This window comes from Ursus maritimus (genome assembly GCF_017311325.1).
Source record: "Ursus maritimus isolate PB19 chromosome X unlocalized genomic scaffold, ASM1731132v1 scaffold_X1, whole genome shotgun sequence".
NCBI lineage: Eukaryota > Metazoa > Chordata > Mammalia > Carnivora > Ursidae > Ursus > Ursus maritimus.
In genome coordinates, this window is record NW_024423319.1 from 44,245,532 (window position 1) to 44,258,682 (window position 13,151).

General features: G+C 44.5%; 1 protein-coding gene across 1 annotated transcript in view; it reads left to right on the forward strand.

The window, feature by feature from the left end:
- The window catches only part of LOC103675169, a 20,326-nt gene extending 8,566 nt beyond the window's left edge, over positions 1-11,760 (forward strand). Inside the window, exons 7-9 of the mRNA XM_040645299.1 lie at positions 1,155-1,369; positions 4,944-5,093; positions 11,044-11,760. Of these exons, the coding sequence (XP_040501233.1) occupies positions 1,155-1,369; positions 4,944-5,093; positions 11,044-11,334 (656 nt within the window). The 3' untranslated portion in view covers positions 11,335-11,760. The remainder of the gene's footprint in view (positions 1-1,154; positions 1,370-4,943; positions 5,094-11,043) is intronic.
- The last annotated feature ends 1,391 nt before the right edge of the window (positions 11,761-13,151 follow it).

Sequence of the window (13,151 nt, forward strand, 5' to 3'; positions counted from 1 at the left end):
GATAGATAGATAGATAGATAGATAGATAGATAGATAGATAAATGATAGATAGATAGATAAAATGAAGGGAGGAAGGAAGGAAGGAAACTATGGATACCTAGCAAAGCTATGTCATAACAAGAAGCCTGGGGTGAGGTGGACTCAGGGAACAGTAGGAGATCACAGCATCACACAGTATGTCAAAGCCATAATCAATCATTGACGAAATTACTAGCCTTGAGGAATCAGGTCTGATAAGAATAAGCCTAGTCCAGAATAAAATAGCAATATACACATCCTCTGCTTTTTGCTTTGGTTATCCTAAACCTCTGCCACAGGGAGAAGCTCTGAGCTAAGTTTTCTTACCCTGAGGGCATGGGAAGCTGGGCAAAATGAAGATGGCTGACAGAGTAGGCAGAGCACTGGTACATGTGCTTTGGACCAATGCACTTTTTGTTGGTGGGATAGAATGCTGCTGCCTCATGTTCTCTGGGCCCCTGCTATCCACTGTCCAGAGCTGGTCTCTGTTGGACACTGTTTCCAGATATTTCCTATCTAGCTCTTATCACTTGCTTGAGACGCAGGCAGTGTTTATTTCAGTGAATCATTGTTGTTAGAAAGCTTCTGGGGTACCAGCAAGCTCAAGCAAGGCTGCTGAGATTTGGGCGGAGTCTAAACTCATTGCTTTATTAATAATGATGATACTACCAACTACCTATAGCTCAACACCCCAGATACATTATTTAATTTAATTCCTACAATGCTGGAGTTGATATTGTTACTCTGTTTTACAGACAAGGAAACTGAAGCTCAAATAGCTTGGGTGTTTTGCCTGAGGTCACACAGCTAATGAGTGGAAGGTTTGGGATTCAAACCCAGGTGGTCTGGCTCTGGAGCCCTTCTATTCTTAATCGTGTTGCTGTGTGGTCAAGTGGAAGGCCCTCTGCTGGAAACTACCGCTTAGAGTAAGAGGTCAAGTCTTTGATGGCTGCTCTGAGAACTTCCTCAGAACATACCTCTGGTGCTCCCTGGAGCCATTTTGAAAGGCTCATTTATTTGCCCAGTTGAGGTGCCCAGAGGCCAGCCCATAGAGATAGGGATGCCTTAGTCCTGCCCCTCAGGCTCAGCTCCAGGCTGGGGACCTGAGGCCTGATACCTCACCTCTTTCCTTGCAGGGAAATTCACCTGCATCGAGGTAAAGTTTCACCTGGAGCGGCAGATGGGCTACTATCTGATTCAGATGTACATCCCCAGCCTACTCATCGTCATCCTGTCCTGGGTCTCCTTCTGGATCAACATGGATGCCGCCCCTGCCCGTGTGGGCCTAGGCATCACCACTGTACTCACCATGACAACTCAGAGCTCTGGCTCCCGGGCCTCTTTGCCTAAGGTGAAGAGAGAAGCAAGGGAACTTGTTTGCCATAGAGCTCCCCAGTTCCTCTTCATCCCCTGTTCTCTTCTGCTCACTATTTGCCTTAGATTTAAGGAAGATGAGAGCCATTGAGCAAGAACAGGTGGCCAGAGTTTTCTCTTCCCCTACAACATACTGCTAATGATACTGCTAAAGATGTGGAAGCTGGGGTTGTGGGTGTAGTCTGGCTAGGGGATGAGTAGAGACAGTGCCTGACTTACTCTGACTTTCATCAGGAAATACTAGCATGTCCAAAATCAAAAAACCCTTAGCAAGTAGAAAGTCCCACTCCCTCCTGGTACAGATGAGGTGAATACAGCCCAGAGAGATAGAACGAACTTTTCAAGGTCATGCCCCATAAGAAACAAAAAAAAATTATATATATAAGGATTTTAAACCAACCTCCATCTCTTACTATGTCAGAAGCTGGGAACTATTACAAAGACATCTAGAGACAATGTCCATTCTTTTGGGGTGAGGAAATTTTGAGGTAACAAATGTCAGTTAAAGTCCGTGGGCTCTGAACGTCCATGGCCTGGTGATGCTTTAATTACACAGAAGATTTGTGCCTATGAGACTGGGCCCAGCTTCTCCCTGCCTTGTGTCTTCATGTAGGGAATTTAGAGGTCACCTCAATGTCCTTACAGTCAGCAAGACTCTGAGTAATTAGGGAGTAAGCTGATTCATCCATTCAATAAATATTTATTGAGCATGTACTATGTACCAGGCACCGTTCTAGGCCATGGAGAAATAATGGGAAGCAAAAGCAACATAGTTCCCTGTGGATCTTACTGTGACCATATGCCCTCTCATTTTGATTTGATGGGAACCAGGCCCTGTGATCTCCTATCTCTCAGTGCTTATTCCTAAGAAGATATTTACAAGAGACTTAAACAGTGGGTAATCTGGGCATCCATGGTAAATTTACAAATTTGCCATAGGGGTGGTGTAGTGGTTAAGAGTAGGAGATTGGAGGCAGGCAGATTTTGGTTTAAGTCCCAGCCTCATCATTTACCGATGGCGATCTTAGGTAAATTCCTTGACCTCTCAGCCTTTTTACCTGTGACATGGGAATAAGAATATTATCTCTTCCATAGGGTTATTGCAAGAAATAAATAAGATAATGTATTAACACAGACAACAGTGTTTGGCACCTAATAACCACTCAATAAATGTTCGTTATTGTTATAATTGTTAGGTGGACCTAGGGCTAAAGCAGCCAGTGATGTTCCCAATTATTTTTGAGTTGCCAGAAAACTTTTGAGGTAACCCAAAGGCCTCTCGTGATAAACAATGACAAAGCTCAGATTAGGCTCAGGTGTCTCAGGGGAAGTTGTCAGAAAGTATTTCCTATAAATGTGTTTCCTAAATGGACAGGGGTGTTGAAGAGGTTCTGAAAGACAGATGGGGCTTAGGCAAGGACCAAAGGGCCAGGTGGGGCTGTGATGGCCGTGTTGTGGTAGTAGCCTTGTAGGAAGACTAGAGGCAGAAAAGTAGTTCAGATCTTAGAAATGTGCCCTAGTTTATTGCAACTGCCACGCAAGAAGGAGATTCTTCTCTAACCCAGGGAGGTTGCAATTAGTGCCTTATTCTTGCCAAGAGAACTTCCTTTTCCAGTCCCCTCCTGTGAGCAAGCGCAATCTATCTGATCCTAGGAATCACTCAGTTTCCTCATTTGGAAAAAAATGGACTTTGTTGGAGGGCTGTTTGTTTGCAGTATTTGGTGCCTTCTCATCAGATTTTGATGACCTTTTTTGGCCTTGTTGGCCAATAAGCAAAATATGTAGGCATTTACCCCAAACTAAATAGACTCGTTGGCCAGCCCACAAAGCAAGGGGCTGAGTAAGTCAGGGAGCTTCTGCTCCCTTGAGTTTGTACAACATTAGATTTAGTGGGAGCCCTAAGGAAAGAGATGGGACGAATTCAGGGGCTTCTGAATGGTGCAGCAGTTTCACTCTCCATACAACTCCATTATTGACACACTCATTATTAATAAGATTTTATTTCTGCTTCTTAAGGTGTCCTTTTGATGATCCAAAGCCCTTTGTGGACCTCCTTTGTCATTACCTCATTATGGATTTTCTTAGCACTTACTCGATATCCCTGGGGACACAGTGAGACTGGGAGATGGTGAATGAAATAGGTTGCCCTCTTAATAGGTGGCAAACTGGAAACACCAAGGGATATTTAATCAGGGGTGCCTAGTAACCCACCACTACCACCTTAATGGAATTGCCTTTAAAGAGATAAAGCAGGTTTCTCAACCTTAGCACTATTGCCATTTTAGACCTTATAATTGGGGTGTGTGTGTGTGTCTGTGTGTGTGTCAGGGGGGAGTCCTGTGTATTGTAGGATGTTTAGCAGCATCCCTGCCCTCCACCCACTAGATGCCAGTAGTAACCCTTCCCAAAATTGTGCAAGCAAAAATGTTTCTAAACATTGCCAAATACCACTCAGGTGAGGAAGTGGGGTAGGGGGGCATCGCAGGTTAAGAACCACTAAGGTGGAAGGGTTGTCTGGTGAAAGAGGATGTCTGTCATAAAACCTACTTCTACTGGGGAGCCCTATGAGGTGGGCTCAGCAGCTTAAAACTATATAGGGAGTCCATCTGGCTGAAGAGGTGAAAGAGCAATAAACCTAAGTTCTGTACCCCTGCCAGCCCCATCCAGCCGAAACCCCATTCTAGGAGAGGTAAGTGTTCAATCTTCATGAGGGAAATGGGAGAGAAAAGCACTTAAAGGCTTCCAAGGCAAGTAGTGGGAGGAGAGCCCTAAGAACCAGATAGGTAGATGCCCACAGTGCCTTAAAATTAGAGAAGTGTCCATAGCTGGGGGTTGGGTGGCACTCCCGTGGGCCACTGAGATCAATTCTTCAGCAGGGCCTCTCATAAAGATCAGCAGGAAAAACCACAGTCAAGACAACAATGGGAATGGAGGAGGGAAAGGAAGGAATTTCTAGTCTGATATTGAGACTGCAGCCTAGGAGAATGGCAGTGCCACTAAATTGAAAGCCCAGAACCCCCAAATCCTAGTGCCACATCCTCACTGGGTAATCTTGGCTAAGAATTTTCCTCTTTAGGCTTCAAGTGTCCTCACATGTTTCACATGGGAATAACAAACCCTGCCCAATTTCCATCAGAGCTGTGAGGACCCTAGGAGATAACAGAAGACAAACAAATGCAGTGTTCATGTTCGTTGCTGTTTATTGAAAGAAGAGAATCAGAAGAAAAAAAGAATGAAAAGAATAATAAGAAGCAGAAGCAGGAACAGAAGTACGAAAAGAATAAAGAAAGAAAGGAAAAGAAGTATAGGGAGGAAAGGCAGATGCAAGTGGAGGGTGGAGAGTGCGGAGAGGTGGAGTATGATGGGTAGCCCGATCTCTTTAACATGGGCCTTCAGGCAATGGGACATACAGTGGAGAGCTTCTTTGAACACCAGAATAAATTCAGGATAAAACTGAAGAATAGCAGGCAGTTGGTATGGGCTGGCGAACCACTGGATAGGCCACGGAAGGACTCCAAGAAGGTTGATTGCTCTGTTGGTGGGTGTTGCAGGTGTCCTACGTGAAGGCAATCGACATCTGGATGGCTGTGTGTCTGCTCTTCGTGTTCGCTGCACTACTGGAGTACGCTGCTGTCAATTTTGTCTCTCGTCAGCATAAGGAATTCATACGACTTCGAAGAAGGCAGAGGCGCCAACGCATGGTAAATATAACTAGGGAGGGGCCCACTTCCTTTCTTCTTTGGATCCTTTCCTCCCTACTACTCCTCCCACAAACTAAGACTCCACATAGGGCTACATGGACTAAAAAGGCAATCAGGAACCTGGATTCTAGTCCTGGGCTGGTCACAGATTAAGTACTTTAACCTCTTTGATTCCATTTCTTTATCTGTCCAATGAGACATTAATCCCTGTAGGGCAGTCTAGTAAAGTGATTAAGAGCATGGACACACAGGGGCCTGGGCTGGCTCAGGCAGAAGAGTATGCAACTCTTGATCTCGGGGTCATGAGTTTGAGCCCCATGTTGGGTGTCGAGATTGCTTAAAAATAAATAAATAAATAAATAAATAAATAAATAAATAAATAAATAAACTTTTAAAAAGAGAGAGCATGGGCACAGTGCCTGACACATAGTAAGCACTGAAAGAAAGGTTAGCTCATATTAGAACCTTATCAAGTTAGTCAATATGAGATTATTTTGAGAATTAGTAATGGTTGCTCCTGGCTCTCCCCTTACCCAGGAGGAAGATACCCCAGATTCCCATACATTGATTGGTAGTTAAGAATTCAAGAGTCAAGCATGGGGGCCTATCTAGGGGAGCATTATAAAAGGGTCCCTATAGCTAAGCTGGAATTGAAAAACCACTACTTGCCTCTTCTGGCTGTTGGATTTCTTGGCCTTGATCTTCATTGGGCGCATCAGAGTTGTTGGGTGTATCAGAGTTGTTGGGTGTATCAGAGTTGTTGGGTGTGAGTTGTTGTTCTCCCTCACTCTTGTTTGTTAACCCCATTTCTTCTACAGTAGAATGATCACCTGGGGAAATAGAGAGCTCGATGCCCTTAACAACAGGCAGTTCGCCCCTCCCCATTACCCAAAGGGTGCTAGGCACGTTGTCATGACAACAGAGGTGCCTGGGCCAGTCTCCGAGGAGCCAATGTCCAATTATGAGCAAAGTCAAGAGACTTTGCTGAGCTACATACTGGCCCCTTAATCATCAGACACAGTTCTGGTCTACCTTGAGCTCTGACTCCTTGTTTTCTGCCCAACGTGGAGGCTCTCAAGCCAGAGGAGATGCACTATGACCTCTGGGGTGGGGGTAGAGAAAACGATGATCTGACCCCGCTGGTTCCAGCCTGTTGGCGCCACTCTAGCACTAAGACTTTTCTCTCTTCCTAACACCCACCTCCCACCTGAGCTGCTCCTGGGGTGCCCCGACCATATGTCCACGCTAAAAATATCTTTAAAACTACCTCTGGGAACTCATGTCCCTGGCTAAGATCCTTTTCGGCTGAGAACAGGGCTCCTGTCTCATCTATTGGTTTGTCGGAATCTATCAATCCTTGCCCGGACTTTGGTCAGGCTCTGCGAAACACGCCCTCTAGTGGATTGATCCACAACTGCATCTCCTTGAGGAGGACTCCTTCAAGAGCCTTGTAAAGCCTTTTTTATATTATACAGACTTGACAGAAGGGAAAGAAAAGAAAATGCTCCTTTTTCTAAGATAACTCTCCATCGCCTCTTTAGCTGTGTTAAACCTGCCTGCAGGTACCCAAATCTTATCTTTATGATAGAAGTTTTGATCTTGATGCCTTCTCAATGCCTACCTTGAAAAAGAAGAGCAGGCTGCCAACCAGTCTCCAGTGTCCCTTTGCCAGCTAAATTGCCTGTGCGGGTGTTCCAGCAGCAGCAGCTTGCTGCGGTTACTGTAGAGCTACTCCAGATTGACACTAGTCCCACCCCCTCTCTGCACCTCTCCAACCCCCAACTGCCTATAGCTCATCCCCTCCTGGTCATATATAAATAAGTTGACCCTGATGTCATAATGGAGTCTGTCATAATCAGTGCTCAATTATTACAAAGTTAAAACAGCGGCCTGGGCTCTGCTTAGGCTCCTGGGTCTTGCCAAAAAGTGGGCTGGGCTTATTATTAATATAAATAAAACCTGAAAATCAAAACCTGTGCCATTAGCCCATGTCCTTTTTTGAGTTTCTTAAAGCCTCTTCCATCCCAGTGGAACTGGAGCAGGAATCCTGGAGATCACTGAGCCAGCTGTAAAAGCTGATGCAGAGTTCATCTATTTCAAGAACCTCTCTCTGGGCCCTGCTATTCCAGCTAGAAAAGCAAGTCTTTGCTCTGAGAAGAGCCCTCTTAAGGAAGGGGAGAGCATCCGTATGATTTTCAGGGAGCCCTTAACCAAGAGCAAGTTAGGAGTATTTTAGGAGACAGCCAGCTATTCACCCAGCTCCAGGTTTAATCACATTCGTCTCTAATCTCTCCTCAAACACCCATCTCCACTGCATGGTGGTTTCCTTCCACGTCACTGTCTAAAGTAGTTTAATTTCTTTTCCATATATTTCTGCTTTGTCTTCCCAGCTGGTCTATATGCTTCACAGGGAGGGGTCTCTCTTTTTTTATAATCTCAGCAGGCCCTAGTACCAGGCTCTGAACATAGCACCCAAGTTACCCACTCCACCAATCTTTGCAGGCTCATTGGAGAGGGCTCTCTTTCAAGCTGGACAGAATCAACAGAGTAACTTGAGAAATGGAAGAGATTTCAAAATACTGCCGAGTCCTCTCAGGGGTTTGGTCCCAGAGCCCTGCTTGCCTCTCTCCATCCCCCAGCACTCCCCCATTCTTCAGACTCTTCTTTTCATTCACTTCAATATGTATCACTGAATATCTATCACTCTTTCCCATCTCCACACCTTACCTCCCACACTGTGCGTTCCTTCCCCAACTTGGTTTTGGACTGTCTTTACTGTCTAGTTCCCCAGCCCTCCTCCCCTATAAATAGCTGCAACAAAAATATTCTATTTCAACAGCCATGGAAGCCACAAAGTGGTGTTTAAGTCTCCATTGTCTCTCCCCAACACACACACACTCCTCAGAATTTGGCTTAAATAGATAATACTCATATCCAGCACCCCCACCCTTGGATTTCAGGCCACTTGTCTTTGCTCCCCCAACTGCAAATTGTACAATATGTTAAAATCAAAAAGAGAAAAGGGCCGCTTACTCTAGTGATCACATTTTTTCTCCCATGTGAGAGAGCTTTTTTTCAGCCTGGGAAATATTTCCAAATAATTCCCTTTAGATTTACTATGATTGGAGAAAAGGAAAAGTAATTAAATCTATAGAAACAGAAACAGCAGTTGGATTCAACTTCCTCTTTCAGAGTCTTTTGCAAACAAATATATTCCACACTTTTATCCTCTAGCTGAGGGGCCGAGGAGATCTGAATGAGCAGTAGAGAACTGGGGGTGAGAGGGACCTTGAAATGGAAAACAAAATAGGAAATCATTTTATTTACTCCCTCATTTTTCTTTTTTTAAGATTTTATTTATTTATTTGACAGAGAGAGAAAGCATAAGCAGGGGGAATGGCAAAACGAGAGGGAGAAGCAGGCTCCCCGCTGAGCAGGGAGTCCAACGGGGCTCATCCCAGGACCCTGGGATCATGACGTGAGCCAAAGGCAGATGTTTAACCAACTGAGCCACCCAGGTGCCCCGTACTCCATCATTTTTCAATTACTTGGAAGATACTTTGTTTACCTCTGGTTCTTCATTTCTAAATGGGTCAAACACAAACTATGTGGGAAAAGTGTGAAAATGAACTAGAAAAAACAGGTGAGGTGAGCCAAGGCCTCTAGTGACAGATTATGGAAGTAATTTTGAGCAGAGAGCCCCACTACAACTCAGGGTCAAAGCACAGCCACAGTAGTGAATTGCTTCTGGCCTACACACATACAACTCTCTCCACAGAGACTGGCAAAACTAAAGATCGGGTAGGAAAGCTCTCTGGCTGGCTGACTTAGATTCTTTCCTATGACAAAAGTGCCACTTTTTCTAGAGGCTGACGGGCATCAGGCCATTGTGCAGGGGTGGGGCAAGGAGTGATCGTTTTTCCTGCCAAGCACTTTGTAACTGAGTAAGACTCTCTTCTGAGTAGACTCTTCAGTTTGAGACCCTGAAAGGATGCTGGCTTCATGAGAACAAAGCCATTCCCTGTCCTGTATTCTGAAGCATGTGGCTCATCAGTTCATTCATTCATTCAACTGATATCTACTGGGTGCCTACTAGATGCCAGGCACTGTGCTGGGGACATGGCAGTGAACAAGACCAATGCCCTTTCCCAGGTTTGTCCTATGAGCCCACAGGAAGCAGAGAAAGAGATGGGATCTGTTGGTGAATCTGTGGCCTGAGCTTGCCTGCCCCCTGATGTCCAGTAACAGGCTCAACCTTCTAGTGATGTAATAATCAAGGGCTACTGGGACCCACTAACACCAATATCTCACCCACAAAGTCACTTTTCAATGTGTTACCATAGTTGCAAAGGTCCCATTATGAAGACCCTATGATGTCCTTCTAACTGCACAATGTGTGTAAAACCTACTTTATCCACATTTTATGTACATCTATGGCATATATATTCAATATACATGTATACTATTCTGTTTCCGCGCTGAATATCCCAAGTCTCAGAAAGCCCTCAGTCCTGGGCAAACCAAGTAGGTAGTTGGTATCATCCCACAAGGGGGCATTTCACTTCAGGCGGTTTCTAAGATAGCTGAAGTTTTACTCCTGTAAACATCAACACTTTCAAAAATTATAACCATCTTTTGAATGAAGTATTTTTAGGTTCTGGTATATACTTACCTGTCATATGTCCAATTTCTAGGCTGCGAACCATCACTTCTGATGGCAATGTGTGTTTTAGAAGTAGACAAAATTAGGCAGGTCTACGTTGTATATAAACTAAGAGTAAATAGGCTCTGAGTGGGGGCCTGAAGGGCTCTCATATAGGTAAACTCTCTCTATTTATCACTCAGGGACTTTGGTCCTTTTTTCCTCTCTTTACTTCTATATCTCCCTCTCCCTCTATTTCTGTCTCTGTCTCTGTCTGTCTGTCCTTACTTCCTGGCTCTCCAGCTGTTATAGCTACTTAAGGTTGTCAGCTGACTATTGGATAAATGAACTTCGCGTAGTCTGCTACATTTCTTAATGCTGATATAAAATTTACTTCCCCAGTGCGAATGTGTTCATCATAATGCATATCTTGTACATAAATGGAATGTGTATTGGGTAATAAATGTTACCCTGGATGTACTGACCCCTTTGTCAAAATCTGCTGATTTGCAGAGAAGCACATGTATTTGCAATAGAGGAATCATGGTTTACCCTAATTTTGATGACCCGCTAGGTTATTTAAAACTTCTGTAATTTTCAGCTTTGAATTGAGATAAACGTTTTTTTAAAAGATATTGTATACAAGGAGAATTAATTCTGCAGCTTTTGAAAGTCATTAAAGTCAAGTTCACCAAGTCTAAATATCTTAGCCGTGCACTCTAAAGGTTTTATTGTTCTGTTTATTAGGTTGATTACCAGTCAGAGATAACTCAACATTGAGATATCCTTCTCATAGTGGGTTGGCACTTCACTGGGTTTTAGATGGCTCTAAATGATGTTATGCATTTTATTTTTTTTTAAGATTTTATTTATTTATTTGACAGAGATAGAGACAGCCAGCGAGAGAGGGAACACAAGCAGGGGGAGTGGGAGAGGAAGAAGCAGGCTCATAGTGGAGGAGCCTGATGTGGGGCTCGATCCCACAATGCCGGGATCACGCCCTGAGCTGAAGGCAGATGCTTAACCGCTGTGCCACCCAGGCGCCCCAATGTTATGCATTTTAAAAAGGCATATCGGAGCTTATCTGCAAATGGAATCATAATATATACCATATGTACCATGTATAGCTGCTTAGCATACATCTATTGCATGAATAGTTTTGTGGCCATAAAGAAGCATGCAGTGGGCCTGTGTACCCAGCCACCTGTCTGCATAGCATCACCTATGAGATACATGTGTGTGGCCTGGTCTCTATCCTAAGATAGAGCTGTAACCTCACATTCTGTCTTTTCTTCCATGAAATTTCAGGAGGAAGATATCATCCGAGAAAGTCGCTTCTATTTCCGTGGTTATGGCCTGGGCCACTGCTTGCAGGCAAGGGATGGAGGTCCAATGGAAGGTTCTGGCATTTATACCCCCCAACCTCCAGCCCCTCTTCTGAGGGAAGGAGAAACCCTGCGGAAACTCTACGTGGACCAAGCCAAGAGGATTGACACCATCTCCCGGGCTGTCTTCCCTTTCACTTTCCTCATCTTCAATGTCTTCTATTGGGTTGTCTATAAAGTGCTACGGTCAGAAGATATTCACCAGGCACTGTGAGGGTGAGCGCTAGAGAGTCCAGCTGTTGGCTTCCTGCTTCCTCCTGGGTGGGCCTTCCCCCTCCATTAGATTCCATCAGGGGCTTGGACAATTCATTTCTGACCTCCCACTCAGAACCTCAGTGGCCAATCCCAAAGCAATGTGGGTCTACACTGCCTGGTGCCAATGATGGTTGTACTTAGAAAGATGGCTTCTCTGCTCTAATCTGGTTTTTCTCCATGCTATCCCATTTCTCATGAGAGTAAGTTTTGGCCATGTTCCTGGGGCAAGGATGACCTTCTTACCTTGCTGGAGCCTCTCTGTTTTCCAATTCTCCAGTGGAGAATATTCAGATCATTGCTACTATATTCTGGCATTTGTTATCTTAACCTGCACCATTCTTTGCCCTGCCACCCTCCACCCAGAGCCTGTCTTTACTCTGCCCTCTGTCCTTCCTACCACAGGCTCAAATAGGGAGTCTTTCCCTTTCACAAGTGCTGCCCTGTGTGACCCAGTCAGTTTTCCTTGACTGTGGGAGGAAGGCAAGGTGACAGGTTCCCCACCTCTCAGCAAGGTTGGAACAGTCATGGGCTGCAAGGAGGTAGGGCATTGTTATATGACTCAACAGAGAGGTCTTCAGATCTCATAGGATGCTCAACACTGTCAGAACGGGGGGGCAGGAATCTTGGACTTTCAAAAAAGCCACCCTTCCATATTCATTTGAACTTCCAAGACTCAGAAATATTTGGGTTTTTTTTCCCCTAACTAGTATGGTGGCAAAGTGTGTTTGGCTGCTGGGGAGTATAAAAAGAGAAAAATGCTTACTCTTTAAGAAACTTACTCAGTGATTCTAGAAAACTTTCAAGAAAAGTGAGATCCAAGGTAGTAGGACCCAGGAGGAGTAAAATATAGAAACTATCTTCAGAGAATCTTTTGTTGGCTGGGCTTTCATTTGTTTCTTTTTTTCCCCAAATCTCTTTATTTCCCAGGGCCCCTCATTTTTAACTTGCTCCTTAACCTTTTTTTAGTGACCAAATAATAGTGCCATTCAACCTTGTCCAGGATAAAATGGGCTTCAAGCTTCCTAGAAAGGAACTAGGCATATAGAGGACCTCTATCCTGGACAAACATTGGCTTGGCCAACCACAGGGTAGTAGTTGTAGAAGTTAAAGAGCCATAAGTTGGAGTTATTTCTTAACCCTTCTCTTGTTTCCCTTCTCATTCCACAGTGAAGGAGGGTGGCAGTCAGTTGAAGCTACCAGAAATGTCAGAATAGAGAGGATGTGGAAGAGCCCATTTCAGGCCTAAAATACCACTGGGACATGGGGAAGCATGGGTCTGGTATGCTGAATCCTTTGAAGTGACCCATCTATGAATAACTGAAAAAGGAAATATTAAAGTACAGGGCTAACAGCTGGAAGACAGGTGATCAAATTATCTCTTAAATATCTTGTCCTTTTCTCTGGACCTAGAATAATTAACTATGTGAGTCCAGTCTCTCTCCCTCTCCCCCCCCCTCTATTTCATTCCCCCCTACCCTTTCCTCCCTCCCTCTTGCCCTCAAAATGGTGTTCTAAATTGAAAGTAAATAAATCCAATGACCAAAGCAAATCCTATAGTCAAAGCAAGAGTTCACCTTTCTTTCCCCCTTTTTCCTATTGAGCTTCTCTGCTCTTTCCTGTTCACTGAGATACTCCTCTTGTCTGTCTCTTGGCTTTGAGGAGAGCATTCTGGGCTGACCAGGGTAGCAAGACCAGGAGTTAATCTTACTGATGATATTAATTATAACTCTGGTGTCAATGAGATTCAAAACTAAAGGATTGGCTTAAGGGAGGAGA